This window comes from Callithrix jacchus, chromosome 5 (genome assembly GCF_049354715.1).
Source record: "Callithrix jacchus isolate 240 chromosome 5, calJac240_pri, whole genome shotgun sequence".
NCBI classification, from domain to species: domain Eukaryota; kingdom Metazoa; phylum Chordata; class Mammalia; order Primates; family Cebidae; genus Callithrix; species Callithrix jacchus.
In genome coordinates this window covers 120,405,804-120,427,195 of record NC_133506.1, presented here as the reverse complement: position 1 = coordinate 120,427,195, position 21,392 = coordinate 120,405,804, and the positions used below count along the sequence as shown (strand labels likewise).

At 49.1% G+C, this 21,392-nt stretch overlaps 1 protein-coding gene across 1 annotated transcript; it reads right to left on the bottom strand.

The window, feature by feature from the left end:
* Positions 1-1,214: 1,214 nt before the first annotated feature.
* On the bottom strand, positions 1,215-19,877 carry PSMD3 (proteasome 26S subunit, non-ATPase 3). Its single transcript, XM_035301458.3, has 12 exons — positions 19,494-19,877; positions 16,484-16,674; positions 14,362-14,499; positions 12,236-12,372; positions 10,615-10,805; positions 10,352-10,455; positions 4,369-4,483; positions 4,142-4,261; positions 3,905-4,008; positions 3,111-3,266; positions 1,791-1,841; positions 1,215-1,664 (listed from the first exon to the last, which is right to left on the bottom strand). The coding sequence occupies exons 1-12, from the start codon at positions 19,711-19,713 to the stop codon at positions 1,587-1,589; spliced, it is 1,605 nt and encodes a 534-aa protein (XP_035157349.3). The 5' UTR covers positions 19,714-19,877; the 3' UTR covers positions 1,215-1,586.
* Between the last annotated feature and the right edge of the window lie 1,515 nt (positions 19,878-21,392).

The following is a 21,392-nucleotide window of genomic DNA, read 5'->3' as shown; positions in this document are numbered from 1 at the left end:
CTGCACCCAACCTGGAGCTTGCGCTTTTAATTTCCTTCAAGAACTCCTTCATAATGTGGCTACCCGTTTGGTGCAGGAAGCCTGGCTTTTGGCCTCTCTCAGCTTTCAACATACCTTTCTCACTAAGCATAGTCATTTTGACCTTTTGATTTAAAGTGAGAGACATGTGATCCTTTCTCCCTTTTTCTGTTTTGAGACAGGGTCTCACTCTCACCGAGGTCGGAGTGCAGTGGCAGGATCTCAGCTCACTGCAGCCTCTGCCTCCACCTCCCAGGCTCAAGGGATCCTCCTACCTCAAGCTCCCAAGTAGCTGGGACTACAGGTGATGTGCCACCATGCCTGTACAAAAATATATAAATTTTTGTATTTTTAGTATAGATGGGGTTTCACTATGTTGCCCAGGCTGATCTCGAACTGAGCTCTAGGAATCTGCCAGCCTTGGCCTCCCAAAGTGCTGTGATAACAGGCGTGAGTCACCATGCCTGGCCAAAACTTAGAGGCCATTGGAGGGTTATTAATAGGCTTAATTTCAGTATTATTTTGTCTCAGGCCATGGAGAGACTCAAGGAGAGGGAGACAGGGAATGGATGGTGTGTGAGCAGTGAGAACATACTCAACATTTATTTATTTATTTATAGACGGAGTCTCACTCTATCTGCCAGGCTGAAGTGCAATGGCTTGATCTCAGCTCATTGCAACCTCCCCTTCTGGGGTTCAAATGATTCTCCTGCCTCAGTCTCCTGAGCAGCTGGGACTACAGATATGCACCACCACACCCAGCTAATTTTTCTATTTTTAGTAGAGACAGGGTTTCACCATGTTGGCCAGGATGGTCTCTATCTCTTGACTTTTGTGATCTGCCTGCCTCAGCCTCCCAAAGTGTTGTGATTACAGGTGTGAACCACCAAGCCTGGCCTGGATTCCTGTTTTTAAGAACCAGTTCACTGACTAATCTTATGGCAGATGTGGGGAAGGAGGCTGAGAGATGTGGTAATCTGCCAGTATTTGAGAACCACACAGGTATGAAACAGAGTAAACCTAGGCCCCTGACTCCAGCTCAGGGTCCCTCCATCCTCCCCTGGGTACCTCCCCCTCTGCCGACCCATCAGGCCTTCAGATTACTACACACCTAGGGCTAGAACTCTAAGGCCAAAAAACCAAAATCAAAGGCTGCCAATATTGCAGTGAAGTATAGTAACTGATACACAAAACGCTTTGGAGAACTTTTTATTGTTTAAAAATCATAATAGAAGCTTCAAAAAACATACAAGCCAAGACATCCCAGTTCTAGGCCCCTGTTCCCTAGAGGAGCACAGGGCTATCCTTCCCTCCTCCTCCCACACCACTAGCCAGGACCCTGCCCGGGGAGGTCACCTGCCCACCCTCCTGCCCACTGTGCAATCAGTCACCGGCTGGGGAGGGGCCCTGAGGGAGGTGGGGGTGGCTGGCTCCCAGCACCCCCACCCCCTGCACGAATGCAGCCTATGAGCTGTGTGTGGGAAAATGGGGACAGTGCCCTGGGCAGGGGACGCCCGAGGGGGAAAGAGCCTGTCCCCATTCACCTGATCCCTCTCCAGCCCCCCAGCTCAAGGGAAGCTGTCATCATCATCTTCTGCCATCTCCTTGGCAAACTCCAAGTCCTGCTGTTCTCGTTCACGCCGTTCCTGGGGAGAGAGGCGGGGTGAGGCCAAAGCTTCAGAGCAGCTCCCAGCCCTTCCAGACACTTCCCCACCGCCCCTTCTGTGTGGAAATTTGACCTTTCAGTCTCACCCAGAAAGCAGAGAGCTTACCTCTGCAGACTCCAAGTCCTTGTTGTAGGATTTAGGAGGAAACCTCATGGCCTGGGACACAGCAGAGAGAGGAGTGAGGTAAGGGAGGGAAGGAAGCAGGGGAGGCATTTGTGCAACCTGCACTCTCTGTGTCCCCTGTGAGCCAACACCTGGCAGGAAGCAGCGGGCTCTCTCCAGTTAGTCTAGTGGGGGGCCAGGCATCAAAGGAATTATTACTGTGCCCTGTGGGAAATACTGAAAAGAGAGAAATAAACGACCAACACTCTCGACTGGGCAGGGAGGAGGAAAAGGAGGAACATAGTGGGTGTAGGAATGGGGAGAGGCCAGGCCTGTACTCAGTGGGGCTGACTGCAGGCTGCTGGGGCAGGAGCGGGAAGGCAGGCGAGACATTAGGGACCAGGTTACAAGGGACCTTGCATATCCCGTGAAGAAGGGCTTAGCTGGATTTTAAGCAAGGCAGCAATATACCTTAGTTTCCTGGGAGGAGACTGGAAGAAAACATGGCAACCAAATAGTAACAGCACCAAACTCAGTGCCTGAGGATGAGGGCTCTCCATTTCGTGGAGCTAGATAACAGTGCCATCTTTTTTTTTTTTTTTTTGACAGTTTTGCTCTTGTTGCCTAAGCTGGAGTGCAGTGGCATGATCTGGGCTCACTGCAACCTCCACCTCCTGGGTTTAAGCGATTCTCCTGCTTCAGCCTCCTGAGTAGCTGGGATTATAGATGCGTGCCACTGCCCAGCTAATTTTTTTGTATTTTTAGTAGAAACGGGGTTTCACCATGTTGGCCAGGCTAGTCTTGAACTCTGGCCCTCAGGTGATCTAACTGCCTCGGCTTCCGAAAGTGCTGGGATTACAGGTGTGAGCCACATCCCCTCCCACCCCAGCCCAGTCCTATCTTTTTTACAATTTAGACTTTGTTAAGTGCCTCAATACAAGGACTTCATTTAATCTTACCAACCCTATGAAGCAAGCAAGACAGGTAACACCTTCCTATCAGCTTCAGAGATGGAGAAATAGAGCTCTGAGAAGTTAAATGACTCAAATTTGGAACCAAATGTAGAGCTCTGCCCTCTGAATCCCTGCTTGGTCCTCCGTGGTGACCAAATCACTTAAACAGAACAGGAGAGGGCAATTAGCTGTGGAACTGTGGCCAAGTCCCCTCCCAATTCTGGGACCCCTGTGCTGCAGCTCAGTGATTTTACAGTGACTGGCTGGGACCTGGGTCACAAACGAAGCCTGTCTTCTCTGAGGAATCCATGAATGTGGAGGGAGGGGCGTGATGCTGCCAGGTGTGACTCTGCAGCCACGGGCTTCTCACCTTGACAGACATGTTGTGGATATCTAGGCAGAAGGAGATGCGCTGGTGGAAGGCCAGCTGGGGCTCTCGGGTAGAATAGATGTCAATCATCTCCTTGGATTGGACATAGCCCTTCTCATGATTGATGCTGGCCTCGATGACACCATCCCGGATGGCCTGCAGGCCCCCAAAGAGGAAAGAAAGCTCACCAGCACACCCATCTTCTTTTTTTGAGACAGAGTCTCATTCTGTCACCCAGGCAGGAGAGTGCAGTGGCGTGATCTTGACTCACTGCAACCTCCGCCTCCCGGGTTCAAGCAATTCTCCTGCCTCAGCCTCCTGAGTTGCTGGGACTACAGGCACCTGCCACCATGCCTGACTCATTTTTGTATATTTAGTAGAGACAGGCTTTTGTGAAGCTGGCCAGGCTGGTCTCAAACTCCTGACCTCAGATGATCCGCCCACATTGGCCTCCCAAAGTGCTAGGATGACAGGCATGAGCCACTGCGCCTGGCCCAGCACACCCATCTTCTAAGCCAGAGAACATCTTGTTCCATCCCATTCCTCTGCCCGCCTTATATTCTAACACTCACAGGCACTATGATAAACTCAACATGTGCACAGACCCACACTCACACGCACATCCATTCTCCCTCTGGCAACTTCTTGGCTTCATTGCAAATGACAGGCACTCCCTGAAAAGACTGCCATTGCTTTACCTATTCCCCTCTTTGGCCAAACTCCTCCCATTCCTGCCTCCTGAAATTGGCAGGAAAGTGACAACCTGGTCCCTGTGGTTCCTGAACCAGCCCCACCTTGGCAACAATGAACTCTGCATCTTCAGGGCTATCCAACTGCAGCTTCTGGGCAATGTCGGCCAAGGAGATTCGGGAATAGGAGAGGCTGATCATGCGCACACCTGGGAGAGGAAGGAGCAATGGGGTGGACAGGGCAGGGTGGGCACAGACCCTTCACTTGCCCACAGATAGCCACTGGATTTGCCCCAGCCTGGCTTCTGCTCCTCCAACAGCCCCTCAGATCCTGATCCACACCTGTCTTAATCACGTTGTGCCGCAGCCGGATAATTAGGGTGTAGGTCCCATCTGCTTGAAACTTCTCCCCAAACTGATCCAGGACCTGGTTGAACTTGGCTAGGTTTCCTGTCCTGACAGCTGCAGGGAGAACAGGAGTGGACTGGATGATGCAAACCGGCATGGGCACGGAAAAGGCCCCAGTGAAGGGGGCCTAGCGGGCTCTGGGGTGGGGAAGCCAGCCTTACCTTGAGTCAGAAGGAAATAGGGCATGAGTGAACGCTTGAGGGACGGCTGACGGAACTGCAGCCGGTCAGGGATCTCCCCCAGCAACAGCTCCACCACGATGAGAAGCTTGTGCACCTGAACAGAGTGACGGGACACAGTGGGCAGGGAGCCCCATGGGCGGAAGAAGAAAATGAAATGTGGCCTAAATTCTGCCAGATACAGTGGGAAACAGGGAAAGGGAGCCTTTCTCTGTTTAGGCTCAGAGAAAGGAGGAGGGCATGGGATCCAAGCTCTGCCTTTGGTCGCAGAGCCCTCAGCTGCATTTCACCTGACCACCCCGTGCACACTCTGCTCTGAAATGACAGCACTCTAAAGCCAGATGGGCGGGTGCTGCGGCTCAGAAATGGCAAGGGACCAGGCCTCATAGGCCTGGGGAATGGAACAGGTGTCAGCCAGATGCTCACTAGGGAGGCAGACTGTTACTGGAGGAGAGGAGGGGATCAGTGGGTAGAATTCATTATCTGGGTAGAGGCAGACGAGCCCGAAGGGGCCTGGCCTCAGCGAAGAGCAGAGTATACAGACATAGAAAGCTGGCTGGAAACCTGGCCTGTCTTCCTCCACAGGACTGAGGTATTTCCAAGTGGTGCCAACTGTGGATCCAGCACCACGCAAGAACTATGGTGGAGGGACCGTAGTTATTTGCTAGGTTTAAAGATGAAGAAACCAAGGACGCCTGCCGACTCAGGGTCTTACCAGCAAATGGGAGGCACAGAACACAAGGCAGCTAAATCACGGGGCAGCAAGTGTCAGGGGGAGCAGAGGGTACAACAGGAGTGTGTGATCACACCCATGGCCAGGTGGACACTTCACCCCCAACAGGCACCCATGAGGCCACCCTGTCCCTTGGAGTAACCCAGGTGTGAGGGGAAATCCCTGGAAATGGTTATTTATGAAGTGCCTTAAGGATTCTGACAAAGCAGAAAAAGGAGGGTCAAGGGTACAGTGCGAAAAAGAGGCGGAGACGTGTGGGTGGCTGGGAGCTGTTAGGAATTGAACAGTTGGGACCACGGTCTGGGGACATGCCATGCCATTCTGAATGCCAGGCTGAGCAGTTTGAAGTTGGCACGTAGAACGCCTGCTGTCTAGCTAGTAAACACTGAGCAACTGGGTCCTTGGCTTCCTCATCTCTAAAACTAGCAAATAACAATAACAATACCCAGCCTGTCTACCTCACGAGACCACACAACATTCTGCGGCAATGGGGAGCAATGGAAGCTTCCCAGGCAGGGGAAGGAGAGAGCTGGAGCCCTGCTTAGTAAGGCAAGGGAGTGTAAGCTGGGCTGGTGGAGAGGAAGATGACCAGGCAGAAGTGTCTGGAAATGTTAGCAGCTGGAACCACGGCACCAGCAACACCAAGGAACAGGCAAACACAGAAGATGTGCAGACAATTAAACAGATGACCCAGTGACGGGAAGGAAGTGAGGGAGAGTCAGAGGATTCCAAGGCCCTTATCTGGACTGGGACAGCAGGAGGAAGGACTGGGAAGGGGGCCAGGAGGGGTCTGTTTGGGATACGCTGAATAGAGAGATATGGGGGGTGGGAGGGAGAGCTGGATCTGTAGGCCTGATGTTCACAAGAGGGGTCAGAGGCAGTGTTATAGGCTAAACTGCATCCCCCTCAAATTCATGTTATAGACCTAAAGCCCAGGACCTCAGAGTGGGACTGTATTTGGACATAGGGCCTTTAGAGGTAATTATGGTAAAATGAGGTCATATGGGTGGGCCCTAATCCTATATGACTGTTGTCCTCCTATGACAAGAGCAGGACACAGACATGCACAGAGGGAAGACCATGTGAAAACACCAGGAGACAGCCATCCACAAGCAAACGAGAGAGGCCCTCAGAAGAAACCAATAGTGTTGACACTTGCTCTTGGACTTAGAGCCTCCAGAATTGTGATGAAATACATCTTGGTTGTTTAAGCCACCAAGTCTGTGGGACCTTGAGGTGGCAGCCCCAGCAGAGTAACGGAGTTAGCCGTGTACCGGCTGAAGAGCATCATGCAGGCGACAGCTGAAGCTGGGAAAGCAAACAAGGACGCTCAAGGAGAGAATGAGGGTTTCACTATCGACAGAGAAGCTCTCAGAGTGCTCTGCTGAGGCCGGGTGGTGAGGAGGAGCAGAGAGAACACTGGAGGGAAGGAGCTGGCCACTGTGCTGTTGGGGAGGGAGCTGAGGGGGACAGGAATGGCCGCTTGAGAGGAGAAGTAGCAGGGCTGGGGACTTTCTGCCCGGAGACTGAAGCAAACAGGCAATGAGCCAAAGAAGGAAGAGAGAGGAAGGAGTGGGATGGAAAACACAGGTAGCGAAGCTGGCATTAAGTAAAGACAGGGAGGGTAAGAATGGGTGGAGAGAGACATTCGAGTTTCCAGGAGACAAGGCAGCTTCAGGAACGAACACCAGCTGGCCTCCAGCCCTGAAGGGATGAGCTGGCACCACCCTCCTCAGCACGCTCTGTGCACCAGCAGCACTGGCATCACCCAGGGCCCGTTAGGAACAGACTCTTTGAATAGGAACCTATAGCTTCATCAGACCCCCAGGTGATTCCGTAAGCTGGGGTGGCGACAGGGGTGTGGCAGGGGTATGTGAGGGCAGACGGCAGAGGGCTGGTTGCAGGCCTTCTCCCAAACATGCCTTCACTCCCGCCTTCTCTCTCCCCGGGCTCCCTCACCAACAGTGCCCTGGCCTCTTTTCCAGCTCTCTCTAAGCCTTCCTGCCACTGGGCTCCACCACAGGAAATGGAAAGCTTCCATGTCCATAGTAAAATCTCATTTAAAAACACTGCCTGAAAGCCCCTCCTGGGGTACATGGCGCATTTTATACGTTAATTACTTGGATCTTTAGTGATTTTTAAAAGACACTTTAGTGTGTCTTATATTGTAAGCAATCTAACATTTTGCTCATGTACCATGTGTCTGAAAAGGCTTTACTTTTTGTAAAAATCCTACCCATCTTTCAAAGTCCCGTTCAATTTTAACATTTCTTTTTTTCTTTTGAGATGGAGTCTTGCTCTGTTGCCAGGCTGGAATGCAGTGGCTCAATCTCAGCTCACTGCAACCTCCACTACCCAGGTTCAAGTGATTCTCCTGCCTCAGCCTCCTGAGTAGCTGGGAACATAGGTGGGCGCTACCACACCTGGCTAATCTTTGCATTTTTAGTAGAGTGGGGGTTTCGCCATGTTGGTCAGGATGGTCTTGATCTCTTTTTTTTTTTTTTTAAATGGGGTTTCACCCTGATGCCCAGGCTGGTCTTGAACTCCTGACCTCAGGTGATCCACTCACCTCGGCCTCCCAAAGTGCTAGGATTACAGGCGTGAGCCACCACGCCCAGCCTGGTCTTGATCTCTTGACCTCATGATCCACCTGCCTCGGCCTCCCAAAGTGCTGGGATTAACCACTGTGCCCGGCCCCGTTTCTTTTTTCGAGACAGAGTCTTGTTCTGTTGCCCAGCCTGCAGTGTAGTGGCATGATAACGGCTCACTGCAGCCTTGACCTCCTGGGCCCAAGTGATCCTTGCACCTCAGCCTCCCAAGTAGCTGGGACTATAGGTGCATGTGCCATTACACCCAGCTAGGTGTTTTATTTTTGCAGAGATGGTGTCTCCATATATTGCTCAGGTTGGTCTCAAGCAATCCTCTTGCCTTGGCCTCCCAAGTGTTGGGATTATAGGTGTGAGCCACTGTATCCAGCCAACTTTTTCTTTAAGACCCTTTCTCTTTAATTATTTGATCAAAAACAAATCTGACTTTCTCTGAACTTCTGAACAGAAATAAATCTCCCACTGCACTGACCTAATCAATGTACATATTTCCCGTTCCCTGTCAAGGCACTATGGAGGTGGACATTGTGTGAAGGTAAGAGCAAAGGTTTGAATTTGGGAAGACTGGGTCTACATCCTGGCTGCTGGGCTCTGACTTCACATATACCCTTCAAGCTTTTGAGTCAACATTTTTTATCTATTTGAAATACTGTAATAAGAAATACCTTGCCAGGCATGATGGCTCATGCCTATAATCCCAGTACTTTGGGAGGCTGGAGCAGGCAGATCATGAGGTCAGGAGTTCAAGACCAGCCTGGCCAACATAGTGAAACCCTGTCTCTACTAAAAATACAAATATCAGCTGGACGTGGTAGCATGCATCTTCAATCCAAGTTACTCAGGAGGCTGAGGCAGGAGAACTGCTCGAACCCAGGAGGCGAAGGTTGCAGTGAGCTGAGATCATGCCACTGCACTCCAGCCTGGGTGACAGAGCAAGACTCTGTCTCAAATAAAAAAAAAAAAAAAAAAAAAAGAAGGAAAGAGATACCAGCTGGGCACGATGGCTCAAGCCTGTAATCCCAGCACTCTGGGAAGCCAAGGCAGGCAGATCATCTGAGAGCAGGAGTTTGAGACCAGCCTGACCAACATGGTGAAATCCCATCTCTACTAAAAATGCAAAATTAGCCAGACATGGTGGCGCATGCCCGTAATCCCAGCTACTTGGGAGGCTGAGGCAGGAGAATCGCTTGAACCTGGGAGGTGTAGGTTACAGTGAGCCGAGACTGTGCCATTGCACTCCGGCCTGGGTGACAGAGCAAAACTCAGTCTCAAAAAAAAAAAAAAAAGAAATACCATATATTGGCAGGATGCGGTGCTCACATCTGTAATCCCAGCACTTTGGGAGGCCCAAGTGGGTGGATCCCTTGAGCCCAGGAGTTGGAGATCAGCCTGGCAAAACTCTGTCTCTACAAAAAATTAGCCAGGTGTGATGGTACACGCCTGTAGTCCCAGCTACTTGGGAGGCTGAGATAGGAGAATCATCTTAGCCCTGAAAGTTGAGGCTGCAGTGAGCCATGATCACGCCACTGCACTCCAGACTGGGCATTGGAGCAAGATTCTGCCAAAAAAAAAGAAAGAAAAGAAAAGAAAATGAGAGAAAGAAATACAAACTGAGCATGGTGGTTCATGCCTGTAATCCCAGCACTTTGGGAGGGCGAGGTGGGTGGATCACCTAAGGTCAGGAGTTCGAGATCAGCCTGGCCAACATGGTGAAACACCATCTCTATTAAAAATATAAAAATTAGCTGGGCATGGTGGCGGGTGCCTGTAATCCCAGCTACTTGGAAGGCTGAGGTAGGAGAATCCTTTGAACTCCAAAGGCAAAGGTTGCAAAGATGGCACCACTGCACTCCAGCCTGGGCAACAGAGAAAGACTCCATCTTAAAAAAAAAAAAAAAAACCCACAAAAAACAAAAATTAGTTGGGTGTGGTGACAGGCACCTGCCCAGCTACTCAGGAGGCTGAGGCAGAAGAAATGCTTGAACTCAGGAAGTGGAGGTTGCAGGGAGCCAAGACTGCATCACTGCACTCCAGCCTGGAAGACTCCATCTCAAAAAAGTGAAAGAAAGAGAGAGAGAAAGAGAGAGTGAGAGAGAAAGAGCACTTATCCTCCCTTCCTATCCTTTACAGTACCTAATACCAAGCTTGATGCTTAAAAAAATACTTGGTGACTGCCAGCTCTTAAGTGGCCAAGTTTTATCTTTACTGAGCCAGTCAGCCTACGGAGCTATTCTGGGTTCCTAGGCCACAGACAATACAGTTTCCAAATGTGAACATGGACCAGGTAAGAACCCGGGGTTTTTAATCAACACAATCTAGATCCATGCCTGGAATGACTGTCAGAAGTGCTGGGGAATCAGGAATAATCTAAACCCAGCTGCAAGGAAGACACTGAACATCAACTGCCAGAGGTGCAGGTGGTGTCTGCTTTTTCATACCCACAAATAGATGTGAAGCAACCTTTTGCAGACATGGCGGCTCACACTTGCAATCCCAGCACTTAGGGAGACAGAGGCGAGAGGACTGCTTGAGCCCAGGAGTTCAAAACCAGCCTGAGCAACATAGTGAGACATCAACTCAATTTAAAAAAAAAAGAGGCAAAGAGATAATGGTGGCTCTGGTTTACCGTCTGTTTGAAGCCGACAGCTGTGTGCTGAGGGGCCTTGCGAAGGGCATTGGTCATTGTTCTCCGGGCCTCTGAGTACTCCAGCTGTATGGCTTTGATTCGCCCTGGGAGTGGAAGAGAGCAGACTTGGTCAACAGAATGGGGTTATCCAACCCCCCGGGAAAGCCAGAGTGCCAAATGGTCCTCTTATGTACCACCCCTTGGAAAATTTACACCAAGCAGGCCTGAGACACCTGATTTGTGGGTTGGGCCCCTCTGCTCACCTGTGTAGTAGAGGTACCTGGCCCACTCATTGTTGTTGGCCTGCTCAGGGAACACAGACTTGGACACCAGTTTCTCAGCCTGGTCGTACAGGCTGTAGTGGAGGTAATTCCGCAGCAGGAGGTTCAGTAGGGTGGCCTGGCCGTCTGCGTCATGCCGAAGTGTTGCTGTCCGGAGCCGAGCATGCAAGAAGCTTCAAGGAGGAAAGAAAAAAGATGTCAAAGCCTTCAAATCACAACTCTTTGAACTGGCTCTGACCCTTCACTCTCTCTCAACTTCTTAAAAAAGTTGGCCGAGCATGGTGGCTCACACCTGTAATCCCAGCACTTTGGGAGGCCAAGGCGGGTGGATCGCGAGGTCAGGAGATTGAGACCATCCTGGCTAGCATGGTGAAACCCCGTCTCTACTAAAAATACAAAAACTGGCTGGGTGTAGTGGCACGAGAATCACTTGAATCTAGGAGGCGGAGGTTACAGTGAGCTGAGATTGCGCCACTGCACTCCAGCCTGACGAGAGAGTGAGAGTCTGTCTCATAAAAAAGAAAAAAAAAGTTATACAAATTGCTTTTCTGGTTATTCGCTGAATATTTAACTATTGACTGCCTGAGGTGTGTAGCACTATTCTGGATGGGCGAAAAAGACAAAATCCAGCCCTTAGGGAATGCAGTGGGGGAGACAATGAGCATGAGAAAGGACATCGTGCAGTGCAGCAGAAGACAGGATGGCTGTGAAGTCAGGGGAACTGCAACGGGGAATGCAGGAGGTGAGAAAGATGTGCTGTGCTTTCAAATAGCTTGGCCAAGATCGAGACCATCCTGGCCAACATGGTGAAACCCCATCTCTACTAAAAATACAAAAAAAATTAGCCGGGCATGGTAGTGTGCGCCTGTAATCCCAGCTACTTGGGAGGCTGAGGCAAGGACAATCACTTGAACCCCAGGGGACAGAGGCTGCAGTGAACCGAGATCATGCCACTGCACTCCAGCCTGGCAACAGAGCAAGACATCTAAAAAAAAAAAAAAACCAAAAAAAAAAACAAAAAACAACCCCAGATAAATAGCTTGGCCAAGGCAGGACTCACTGAGAAGGGATCGATTAAGTGAAGGCTTGAAGGAGGCGGGGAGGAGAGTGTTCTGGACAGAGGGGGCAGGCAGTGCAAAGGCTCTGAGGAAGAGCATGCTGGGCATACCAGGCAGGCCAGTGGGGCTGAGGAGCAAGAGGAGGTGACATCTATAAGGTCAAAATGGAGCAGAGCATATTGGGCCTTATGAGTTATTGTAAGGACTCTGCCTTTCCTTGAGGGAAATGGGAAGCCACTCCAGGTTTTGAACAAAGAAGTAAAATGTTTTCTAGCCTGTTCCTCCACCCCTAACCCACCCTCAGTCCTACCTTGATGTGGGGTGAAGGGAAGAAGCTGAGGACAGCCCAGCAGTGACTTACTTCTTCATCTAGCATCAGTCTCTCTCCCACACCCCTCACGTGGTGCAGGGCATGAGAACCATTGCCCCTCTTTCCTGCTTACATCTACCGGTTCATTGCCCTCTGCAGGTCCACAGCTGTGTGCCTGTGACTGACCAAGTCTCTGACCCTGAGGGCCCCAAGTGAGACCCTTGGTCGCCTGTACCTGCGCACCACATCCAGCTTGTCCAGGAACTCATAGACCCGGGCGTGATAATAGTAACATTTTGCGGCCACAAGGTCTAGGGCCCGGCGATTCTGAGTACTGATCTTTTGCATCAGGTCATCAGAGATCTTCTGTGCCTGGGGAAGCCAAAAGAGAATCAAGTGGTAGTTCCTCAAAAGGATAAACATGGAGTTATCATTTGAGCCAGCAATTCCCATCCTAGATATGCAGCCAAGAGAACTGGAAACTTATGTTCACATAAAAGCATGTACACAAATGTTCACAGAAGCATTATTCATAATAACCAAAAAGTAGAAATAACCCAAGTGCTCATCAGCTGATGAACAGATAAACAAAATGTGGCCTATCCACATGATGGAATATTACTCAGCCTTGAGAAGGAATGAAGTACTGACATACACTGTAACATGGATCAACCTTGAAAACATGATGCTTAGTGAAGAAAGCCAGAGACAAAGGACACATCGTGTGTAATTAAATTTACGTGAAATGTCCAGAGTGAACAAATCCTCAACAGAGACACAGCGCAGATCAGTAGTTGCTGGGGGCTGGCTGGGTAAGGGGAAATGAAAAGTGACTACTAACAGGTATGGTGTTTCTTTTTGGGATGATGAAAATGTTCTGGAATTAGGGATGATGAATATACAACTTTGTGAATATATCGAAACCCACTAAATTGTATACTTTAAAGGGGTGAATTATATCCCAAAAACAAACAGCCAAGTACAGTGCCACGTGCCTCTCCTGTAATCCCAGCTACATGAGAGGCTGAGGTGGAAGGACTATGTGAGTCCAGGAGTTCAAGACCAGCTTGGGTAACATAGCACGACCCCATCGCCCATAAAAACAAAACAGTAGGCAGGTGCAGGGGCTCATGCCTACAAACCTAGCACTTTGGGAGGCCGAGGCCGGGGGATCACTTGAGCCCAGGGGTTGGAGACCACCTTGGCAAGAAGGCGAAATCCTGTCTCTACAAAAAAATACAAAATTAGCTGGGTGTGGTGGCACACACTGTAGTCCCAGCTACTTAAGAAGCTGAGGTGGAAGGATCGCTTAAGCTGGGGAGGTCAAGGCTGCAGTGAACTGTGATTACACCACTGCACTCCAGCATGGGCAACAAAGCGAGATCTCAAAAAAACCCCCAACTACCTACCCACCCACCAAAAATAGTGCGGTAAGGAAAGGAAAGAAAAACAGGAAATTAAGGAGTGGGACTTATTTCTTGAGTGTGCTCCTGTGACAGCGGCCATGATGAACAAAGCAGCTGGCCCCAGCTGGGGGAGTGGAGGAAGTGCAGTATGCAAAATGGAGCTATTAGTCCATAATCACAGCCACCATTTACTAAAATATCACGAAGGCTTACCATGTGCAGATCATCGTGCTAAGTATTTGCAAACAAATTATTTTAGGTAATGCTAACCATCTTGTAAGATAGGTACTATTTTCCCCGTTTTACATATAGTGGGGAGAAATTTTTTTTTCTTTTTGAGACAGAGTTTGGCTCTTGTTGCCCAGGCTGCAATGCAATGCCATAATCTCGGCTCACCACAACCTCCGCCTCCCAGGTTCAAGTGATTCTCCTGTCTTACCCTCCCAAGTAGTTGGGACTACAGGCATGTGCCACCATGCCCAGCTAATTTTGTATTTTTAGTAGAGATGGGGTTTCTCCATGTTGGTCAGGCTGGTCTCGAACTCTCAACCTCAGGTGATCCGCCTGTCTCAGTCTCCCAAAGTGTTGGGATTACAGGCATGAGCCACTGTGCCTGGCCAGCTGGGAGAAATTAATTTGCCTAGGGTACAGCTGGGATTGGAACCCAGGTCCTTCTGTCTCCAAATGCCCCTATTTTCCCCAAATAATGTAATACGCTGGTATCACCCACTGACTGGTACAGCATGACCACTGCAAGCCCTGTCCCACAGTGCCCAGAGCAGGAATGGATTTTCCCCGGATGTGGGGTAAGCACATGCCTCTATGGGGAAAGAGTGTGGGGGACAGTTCTTAAGATCTCAATGATTATTTCCATTTCTTCACCAGGGACGATCTCCCTGCCAAACCCCTTGTATCACTTGGGGCTTGTGACCCACTCTCATGGCATCCTGGATACCTCTTTGTAGCGCTTGCTGTTCATCATGAAGATGACCATGAGGAGCTGGAGATAGGCTTCCACTTCAGGCAGAAGGGGCGCTGACGCAGCTTTTCCTGTGCGGGGACGGAACTGTAAATCAGCCTCTGTGTCCATGGGCTAGGAGAGGACATGGAAAAACTCAGTCAAATCAAGTAACCAAGAATTTATTAAGCATCTGCTATGTATTTTAACATACTTATCGAGTGCCTACTATGTGCCAAGATTTTGCTATGTGCTAGGGATAAAAAAATAAAGATGATAGTCTTTCCCAAAGAAATCAAGGAGGAGCTGGGTGTGGTGGCTTATGCTGGTAGTGTCAGCTACCTGGGAGGCTGAGACAGGAGACTGCTTGAGGCCAGGAGTTTGAGACCAGTCTGGGAAACACAGCGAGACCCCATCTCTCAAAAAATAAAAAAAGAACCATCCAAGCATGGTGGTATGCACCTGTGTTCCCAACTACTTGGGAGGCTGAGGCAGGAGGATCGCTTGATCCCAAGAGTTTGAGGCTGCACTGGGCTATAACTGTGCCACTGTGCTTCAGCCTGGGTGACAGAGCAAGATTCCATCTCAAAAAAATGAACAAGTCAAGGAGGCTGGCAATATATTAATAAACACAATAAAGTGTTATAGGAGAATAATAAACTTTACAGCACGTAATGGGGACATGAAGGGCAATGTAAGGAACATTCAAAGAGCCCAATCTAATAGAGAGATTAAAACACCACACCTGGAACCACTGCAAATACTACCACACAGGGCTTCATGAAATAATTCTAGAGATGCAATCAAGAAAATCAAGAATCACGAGACCAAAAAACTGTTTCTTGTGGGAACAAAGAAAATTTGGGTAAAGTCAACATATACACAAAACTTATTTTCAATTTTGTCATTGCCACTGGAAGAAATAATGTGTCACAGTCGCTCCCCAAAATAATGTTTTATGAGTTTGGAGATGTGAAGGTCAGAACACATGCCAGGTGGAGTTGCGGGGGGAAGAGTACCTTTTCCCCTTTAACAGACAAGAAACTCTTCACTGCCCTGCCTCCAGGGATTTTCTGAGTTTTCACATCCATGGAACTGACTGTAACTATATAGGATTTTAAGGAAATGCAGGTGCTGGAGGGTCCATGGAATTTGAGAAGGCTGACACCTGGAGCATGCCATGAATCACGAGGGAGACTTTACAGCTACAAAGGATAAAGAAAGGGCTCTCCTGGCATGGAGGCCACCACCACCACCAAACTGACTTCGTCTGCATTCACAACGTGCCAGGCACTCTTCTAGGAGCTTTATACTCCCCTGTCCCCCATCTCTTCATCACATTTAACAAATGAAGAAAATGAGGCAGCACAGCAAGATGAAGTCACTTGCTCAAGTCTCACAGGTACTAACTGTCAGAGTTTGGATACAAATTCAACTCTACTTTTCAAACCTGTGTTTGTTTTTTGAGGTGGGGGGTCACTCTGTCACCCAGGATAGAGTGCAGTAGTGCACTCCTGGTTCACTGCCATCTCCACCTCCTGCATTCGAGCAATCCTCCCACCTTGGCCTCCCGAGTAGCTGGGACTACAGGCAGGTGTCACCACGCCTGGCTACATTTTGTACTTTTTGCAGAGACAGAGTCTCACCATGTCACCCAGGCTGGTCTTGAACTCCTGGGCCAGCAGATCATTTGAGTCCAGCCTCCCAGAGGGGCTGGGATTACAGATGTTAGCTACCGTGCCCGGCCCTAACACCTGTGCTCTTAACCACTGTTCTGTTTCCTCCACAGTGAAGCTTCAGAGGAAAGAGGCAGCAGCACCTTCTCTCTCCTAGGACAACAAAGAGGTCACCCAACTCAACCTCAACTAGAGGGCACATGTTGCAGAGTAGTAGGAAATGAGTTTGACTGGTAGGGTCCTGATCCCCTGACCTGGAAGAATGACACTACAGGGCAGTGGATGGTTCCCTTATCACTGGGTAGATTAGTATTAAAATGGGCTGCTTTGGCTTCACTCCTCATGCTACGGCAGGTAGTAAGATGGGACTTCTGGGTGGAAAATGATATTTCTGGGGGTCTGAGGCCAGGCCTGCATCCTTTCAGTTAGCCTGACTCACTCACCTCTTCCAGGAAGGGGAGCAAGAAGTCTCGAGTGGCATTATTTGAAGTGAAGAAGCCCTGAACAGCCTTATACAGAACATAGTGGTTGAGGCGGCGCGATGTGGAAGGCAGCATCCGCAGGGCCCGCAGCACGAATCTCGGCTCCTTGCCTGAAACAGCTTTTTCCAGCTGTTTTACGTGCTCCTTGATGTCTGAAGAGGAGCAGAGAAGAAAACGATGTCACTTCGACTCCTAGTCCCCCACCACTCCAGGCAGGGGGTTCTAAGGAGCCTCTCACAAAGGGGCAAAATTCAACTAATCACCTTTTCTGCCCTAATGGGGTACACAATATTTACAGATGCCACATACTGATTTTAAGACATAACCAGTCTGGGCAACACAGTGAGACCCCATTTCTCAAAAAAGAAAAAAATACAGGAGGGATGGGGGATGGGGTAGAGGATGACAGAGGAAGAAAAACCAAGAAAGTAAAGAAACCTGGAGATTTATCATATCTTAATGGACAAGCCTTTCTAAATGTAAACAATGTAAGAAATCACATAGGCACAAAAGATTAATAAGCCTGACTTCATTTAAAAAACCCTTTAGGATAACTGTATATACAAAAGAAAAATATTTTCAACAAATGTGATCAAAGATTCATTTTTATTCTATAAAGAGTTGTATAAATGGTTAAGAGATATAATGGTATAACAGTTATAATGTCACAATTTCAAAACAAAAATGGAGACGAACCAACATACAAGGAGGAAAAATTGCTTACAGACAAAAATTATATTTCATTAGTATTTGAGTAATCACAAATGGAAACATTTTTAAACTACCAAATTAGTAACATTAAAAAAATTATAGGCTGGGTGCGGTGGCTCATGCCTGTAATCCCAGCACTCTGGGAGGCTGAGGTGGGCGAATTGCCTGAAGTCAGTAGTTCGAGACCAGCCTGGCCAGCACTGTGAAACCCAGCTCTCCTAAATATACAAAAATTAGCCGGGTGTGGTGGCGGGCGCCTGTAATCCCAGCTACTTGGGAAGCTTGAGGCAGAAGAATCACTCGAATTGGGGAGGCCGAGGTTCCAGTGAGCCGAGATTGTGCCACTGCACTTCAGCCTGGGCAACAGAGCAAGACTCCAATGTTTAAAAAAAAAATTATAGAGTACAGTGAAAAGTACATTTCTCCTGATATAATGTAAATCAGTACAGTTTTTCTGGATAATAACTATCAAAAACCTTTAAAACGCTCAGCCTTTTAAACTCAGGCATGTAGATTCTGGAAATCTGTACTGAAGAAATAATTATAAAAGTAGATTTTTAAAGTTGGGCACAAAGATGATTGCTTCAAAGCTATTTATAATAGCAAGAAACTAGAAACAGTTTAAATGCAAAGCAATAAGGGAATGCAATCAATGAGTAGTTTCTTAGGCACTTCTGTCTATTCAGCGCTTTGCACAGAGTACCTAGGCCAATGATATAACAACGTGATAGGCACAGTTTTACGCATTCTAATATTCACAACAGTCCAATAAAGTACTGTACTATTCCTCATATTCATACAGACGAGGGAACTAATTCCAGAGCTTCTGCTCTAATTGGGTGTTCAATAAATGTTTCTGGAATAAACTGAATGCTGATTATGTTTATGGATGTTAATGAAAACACATAAAATTCAAAACTTATATTTAGTTATGCCTTGATACAAACTGTATGTAGCAAAGGCAGCTAGGATACTGGTATATAACTTGCCTTCAATTATAGGAGAGCAGCTCAAAAATTCTTAAGAAAAAATGTTGACCATGTTTCCCATGACCCCCCCCGTTTGAATTTTTCATACATTCCAAAATTTCTGCAATGACTATGAATTACTTTACAACAAGAAAATGAAGTGCCTGTAATAAACACTGCCCAGTGGGCAATGCTGAGTGGCACCTTTGACACTGGTTGTCACTACTGTAGGTAAAAGGATCTCTATTAGATACTAATCCTGTTGCTCAACTTTAAAGTAAGAGCTGATGTAGTCAACACCATCACATCCTCCAAAGCACCACCCAGGAGGATAACTTTGCTTATCTCAATCTGTATTTGAGCTAGTTTCTCATGCAATGTAATGAAAAGAAAACCTAGTAAGTAGTCTGGTCCCACTTGATCCAGAACCAGGAAAACGGCATCAGGATCACAGTGGGAAGCTCTCACTTGACCCACTTCAAATGTAGACAGGATGCTTTAAGTTGAAAAAGTAAAACATGAACTTGGAGGAACAAGAGGACTATAGATACCCGAAACAGAAACCTTGGAGAAAAGAAATAGGAGACACTGGTATATAGGAGTTTAGGTCAAAGGTGAGTATTACAAAACCAAACAAAGATGACACCCGAAAAGTTTTAAGTGTGTGTGTATTTAAACCCTTCAGAAACAGAGCGGGAGTAGGGGCCTGAAGGGAGGAGAGGGCAAGGGAACTGCCGGGGCACTTCAGTTAGAGAAATATCGCAAACAAGATACCAGGTCGAAATGGTTCATGCTGGGGAGTTTGCCAAAGGCAGCTAGGACAACAAAAATATTCTGCACAGTTTTAAAACTCAGGAGCCAATATTCTAGGTCATCCTGGACCTGTTTACACACATAGACACAAACACTGGTTTCTAGCGGGATCAATTAGTCATATACTGGGGGCGCGAAAATCAGTCGCGTGGGATTTAAGTGGAACAGGTCAGATAGGAGAGCTTAGAAAGGGGAGGACTTAGAAGAGGGAGTCCCCAGGCCCAGTGGGACCTAGATATAGACGCAACCCCAGATATGGGGACGGACAGGATATGAGGGGAGTGGTTCCCAGCCTTGGAGAGAAGATTCAGTCATTGGGCCTGGAGTCGGGAGTGTCAGGACAGTGGGGGCAGGTATCTGGGGGTGATCCCAAGGAACTAGGGGTGGTGGAGGCTGCTCTGGCTTCCCAGCGAGAAGCCGAATCACAGGGGTAGCTGTCACCCATGATCATTGCACGTTCCCGGCCTGGGCTCCCGTACCCTCCAAGGTGACGATATCCAGCTCTCGCTGGGAGTGCTCAGTCGCTGCCGTCGCCGTCTTGCCGTCTGCCTCCCCCGTTGACCCGCCACCCGTCGCCGCCTCCTCTTTCATCTCCACATCCTGGGGGGCCGGGGGCGGTGGCGGTTCTTGTTCCCCTCCGCCCGGCGGCGGTTTCGCCTTGTCCGCGCCGCGGCGCCGCGCAGAGCCCTCCTGCTTCATGGCACCCGGGGTCGCGGCCTAGTCCGGGGACCAAGGCCAGGGCCTCGCGTGAACCCTCGCACCGGGGACCAGGAACCGACCCGGGCCTGCACACGAGCGCCGGCCACCGTCGGGCCGCACGATGACGGAGCAGCTACAAATCCCTTCCCGGCGCTGGGCCTTCTGGGAAACGCCAGGCCCGCCAGGCCGATGGCCGAGTTAACAAAGGGAAAATAAATCAACAGCCGAGGTGCAGGATGGAGGCGGAGCTTCGAGGAAGGAACGGGGAGGAACCTGTATGTGTTCTTGGGGGTTTTCTTTCGAGCGCTTAAATGTGATGCTTTTATGTTCCTCACAGGCTGCATTTCTGTCCGCGTCCACGAGAGGTCCCCTTGGGCTCCAGTCTGGGTTACAAAGGACTTTAAGAACCCCTCAACCAGCGTGGAGTGGGTACAGCCTATCCGAGCGCGGGGCGAGATGACGTCACGAGTTGCCGGGCGGGTTTTGCGTCCAAGTTTGCTTGGTTTTCCGCAGTCGGGGGTCTACTTCCAGATCCGCGAAGTTTTGTTTTCTAAGGCTGCCGCTTGCCTGCGGCGGGAGGGAGGGAAAGAAGTCTGCGAAGGAAGAACGTGAAGCTAGGGGCTGTTGGGCTTAGATAAACCGAATTGGAGAGTAGAAAGAACCCTAGGGATCCGGACTTCCTTGGTTAGGTTTTAGTTTAGTGCTGAAGATAAGGCATACAATTTCTGTAAGCTGGGAGTACCGATAGGTGGGAGCGTGCAATTTCGTAGAATCACTCCAGTTTAATGAAATATGGGGGTCTACCCTATGTACGGCCCAGGACTAGCACGTAGGGTGTGAAAAACAGCTCAAGAATGTAGTATACGGGGAGATAACCAGACACTGTGCTCTGGGCTGCGGTGGATTGGGAGGGTTGAGGAAAGAAGGTGGGAGCTCCTACTGGCAGGCAGGCGCTTTAGGGAGCCCACTGAGAGGGCTTTTTTTTTTTTTTTTTTTTGAGACGGGGTCTTGCTTTGTCGCCGGGCTGGAGCACAGTGGCGCAGTCTCGGCCCACTGCAACCTCCGCCTCCCGGGTTCAAGCAATTCTTCCGCCTCAGCCTCCCGAGTAGCTGGGACTACAGGTGTGTGCCAAACGCCCGGCTAATTTTTGTATTTTTAGTAGAGACGGGGTTTCACCATGTTGGCCAGGATGGTCTTGATCTCTTGACCTCATGATCCACCCGCCTCAGCCTCCCAAAGTGTTGGGATTACAGGCATGAGCCACCGCGCCCGGCGAGAGCTTTTATACATCCAGACTGACATTGTGAAATGGGGAACAGAATAATGGTGTGCCTAAGGAGAGAATGATGGTTTACTTAGTGGTTTACCTAAGGGGAAGCAAATTGGACCAGAAATCCTACCCAATTATTTTTCAAAGGACTCGTCCACTGGTTCTGCAGGGAAGGTGAAACCAAGTGGAAAATTCAGGTCCCAGTTTCTTAGGATACAAAACACAAACTCTCTGTCTTGAAACTTTTCTCTCTCCCATAAGTGGAAGTCCTGAGTTTTAGACCTTTGTCGGTCCCTGCAAGACAATCTAGCCCTTGTAAGGACCCAGAAGGCAGGAAATATGTTTTGACCTCCTCCTCCTTTACATATATAAAGGATAGGCTATGTATCTGTTATATCTTTTTTTTTTT

Coding starts and splice junctions, on each gene's coding strand:
- PSMD3 (XM_035301458.3), bottom strand. CDS start 19,713: ATGAAGCAGGAGGGCTCTGCGCGGCGCCGCGGCGCGGACAAGGCGAAA. Junction 10,456..10,614: donor CAGGTACCTCTACTACACAG/GTGAGCAGAGGG, acceptor TTCCACTCCCAG/GGCGAATCAAAGCCATACAG. Junction 1,842..3,110: donor TCCACAACATGTCTGTCAAG/GTGAGAAGCCCG, acceptor GCTGTGTCCCAG/GCCATGAGGTTTCCTCCTAA.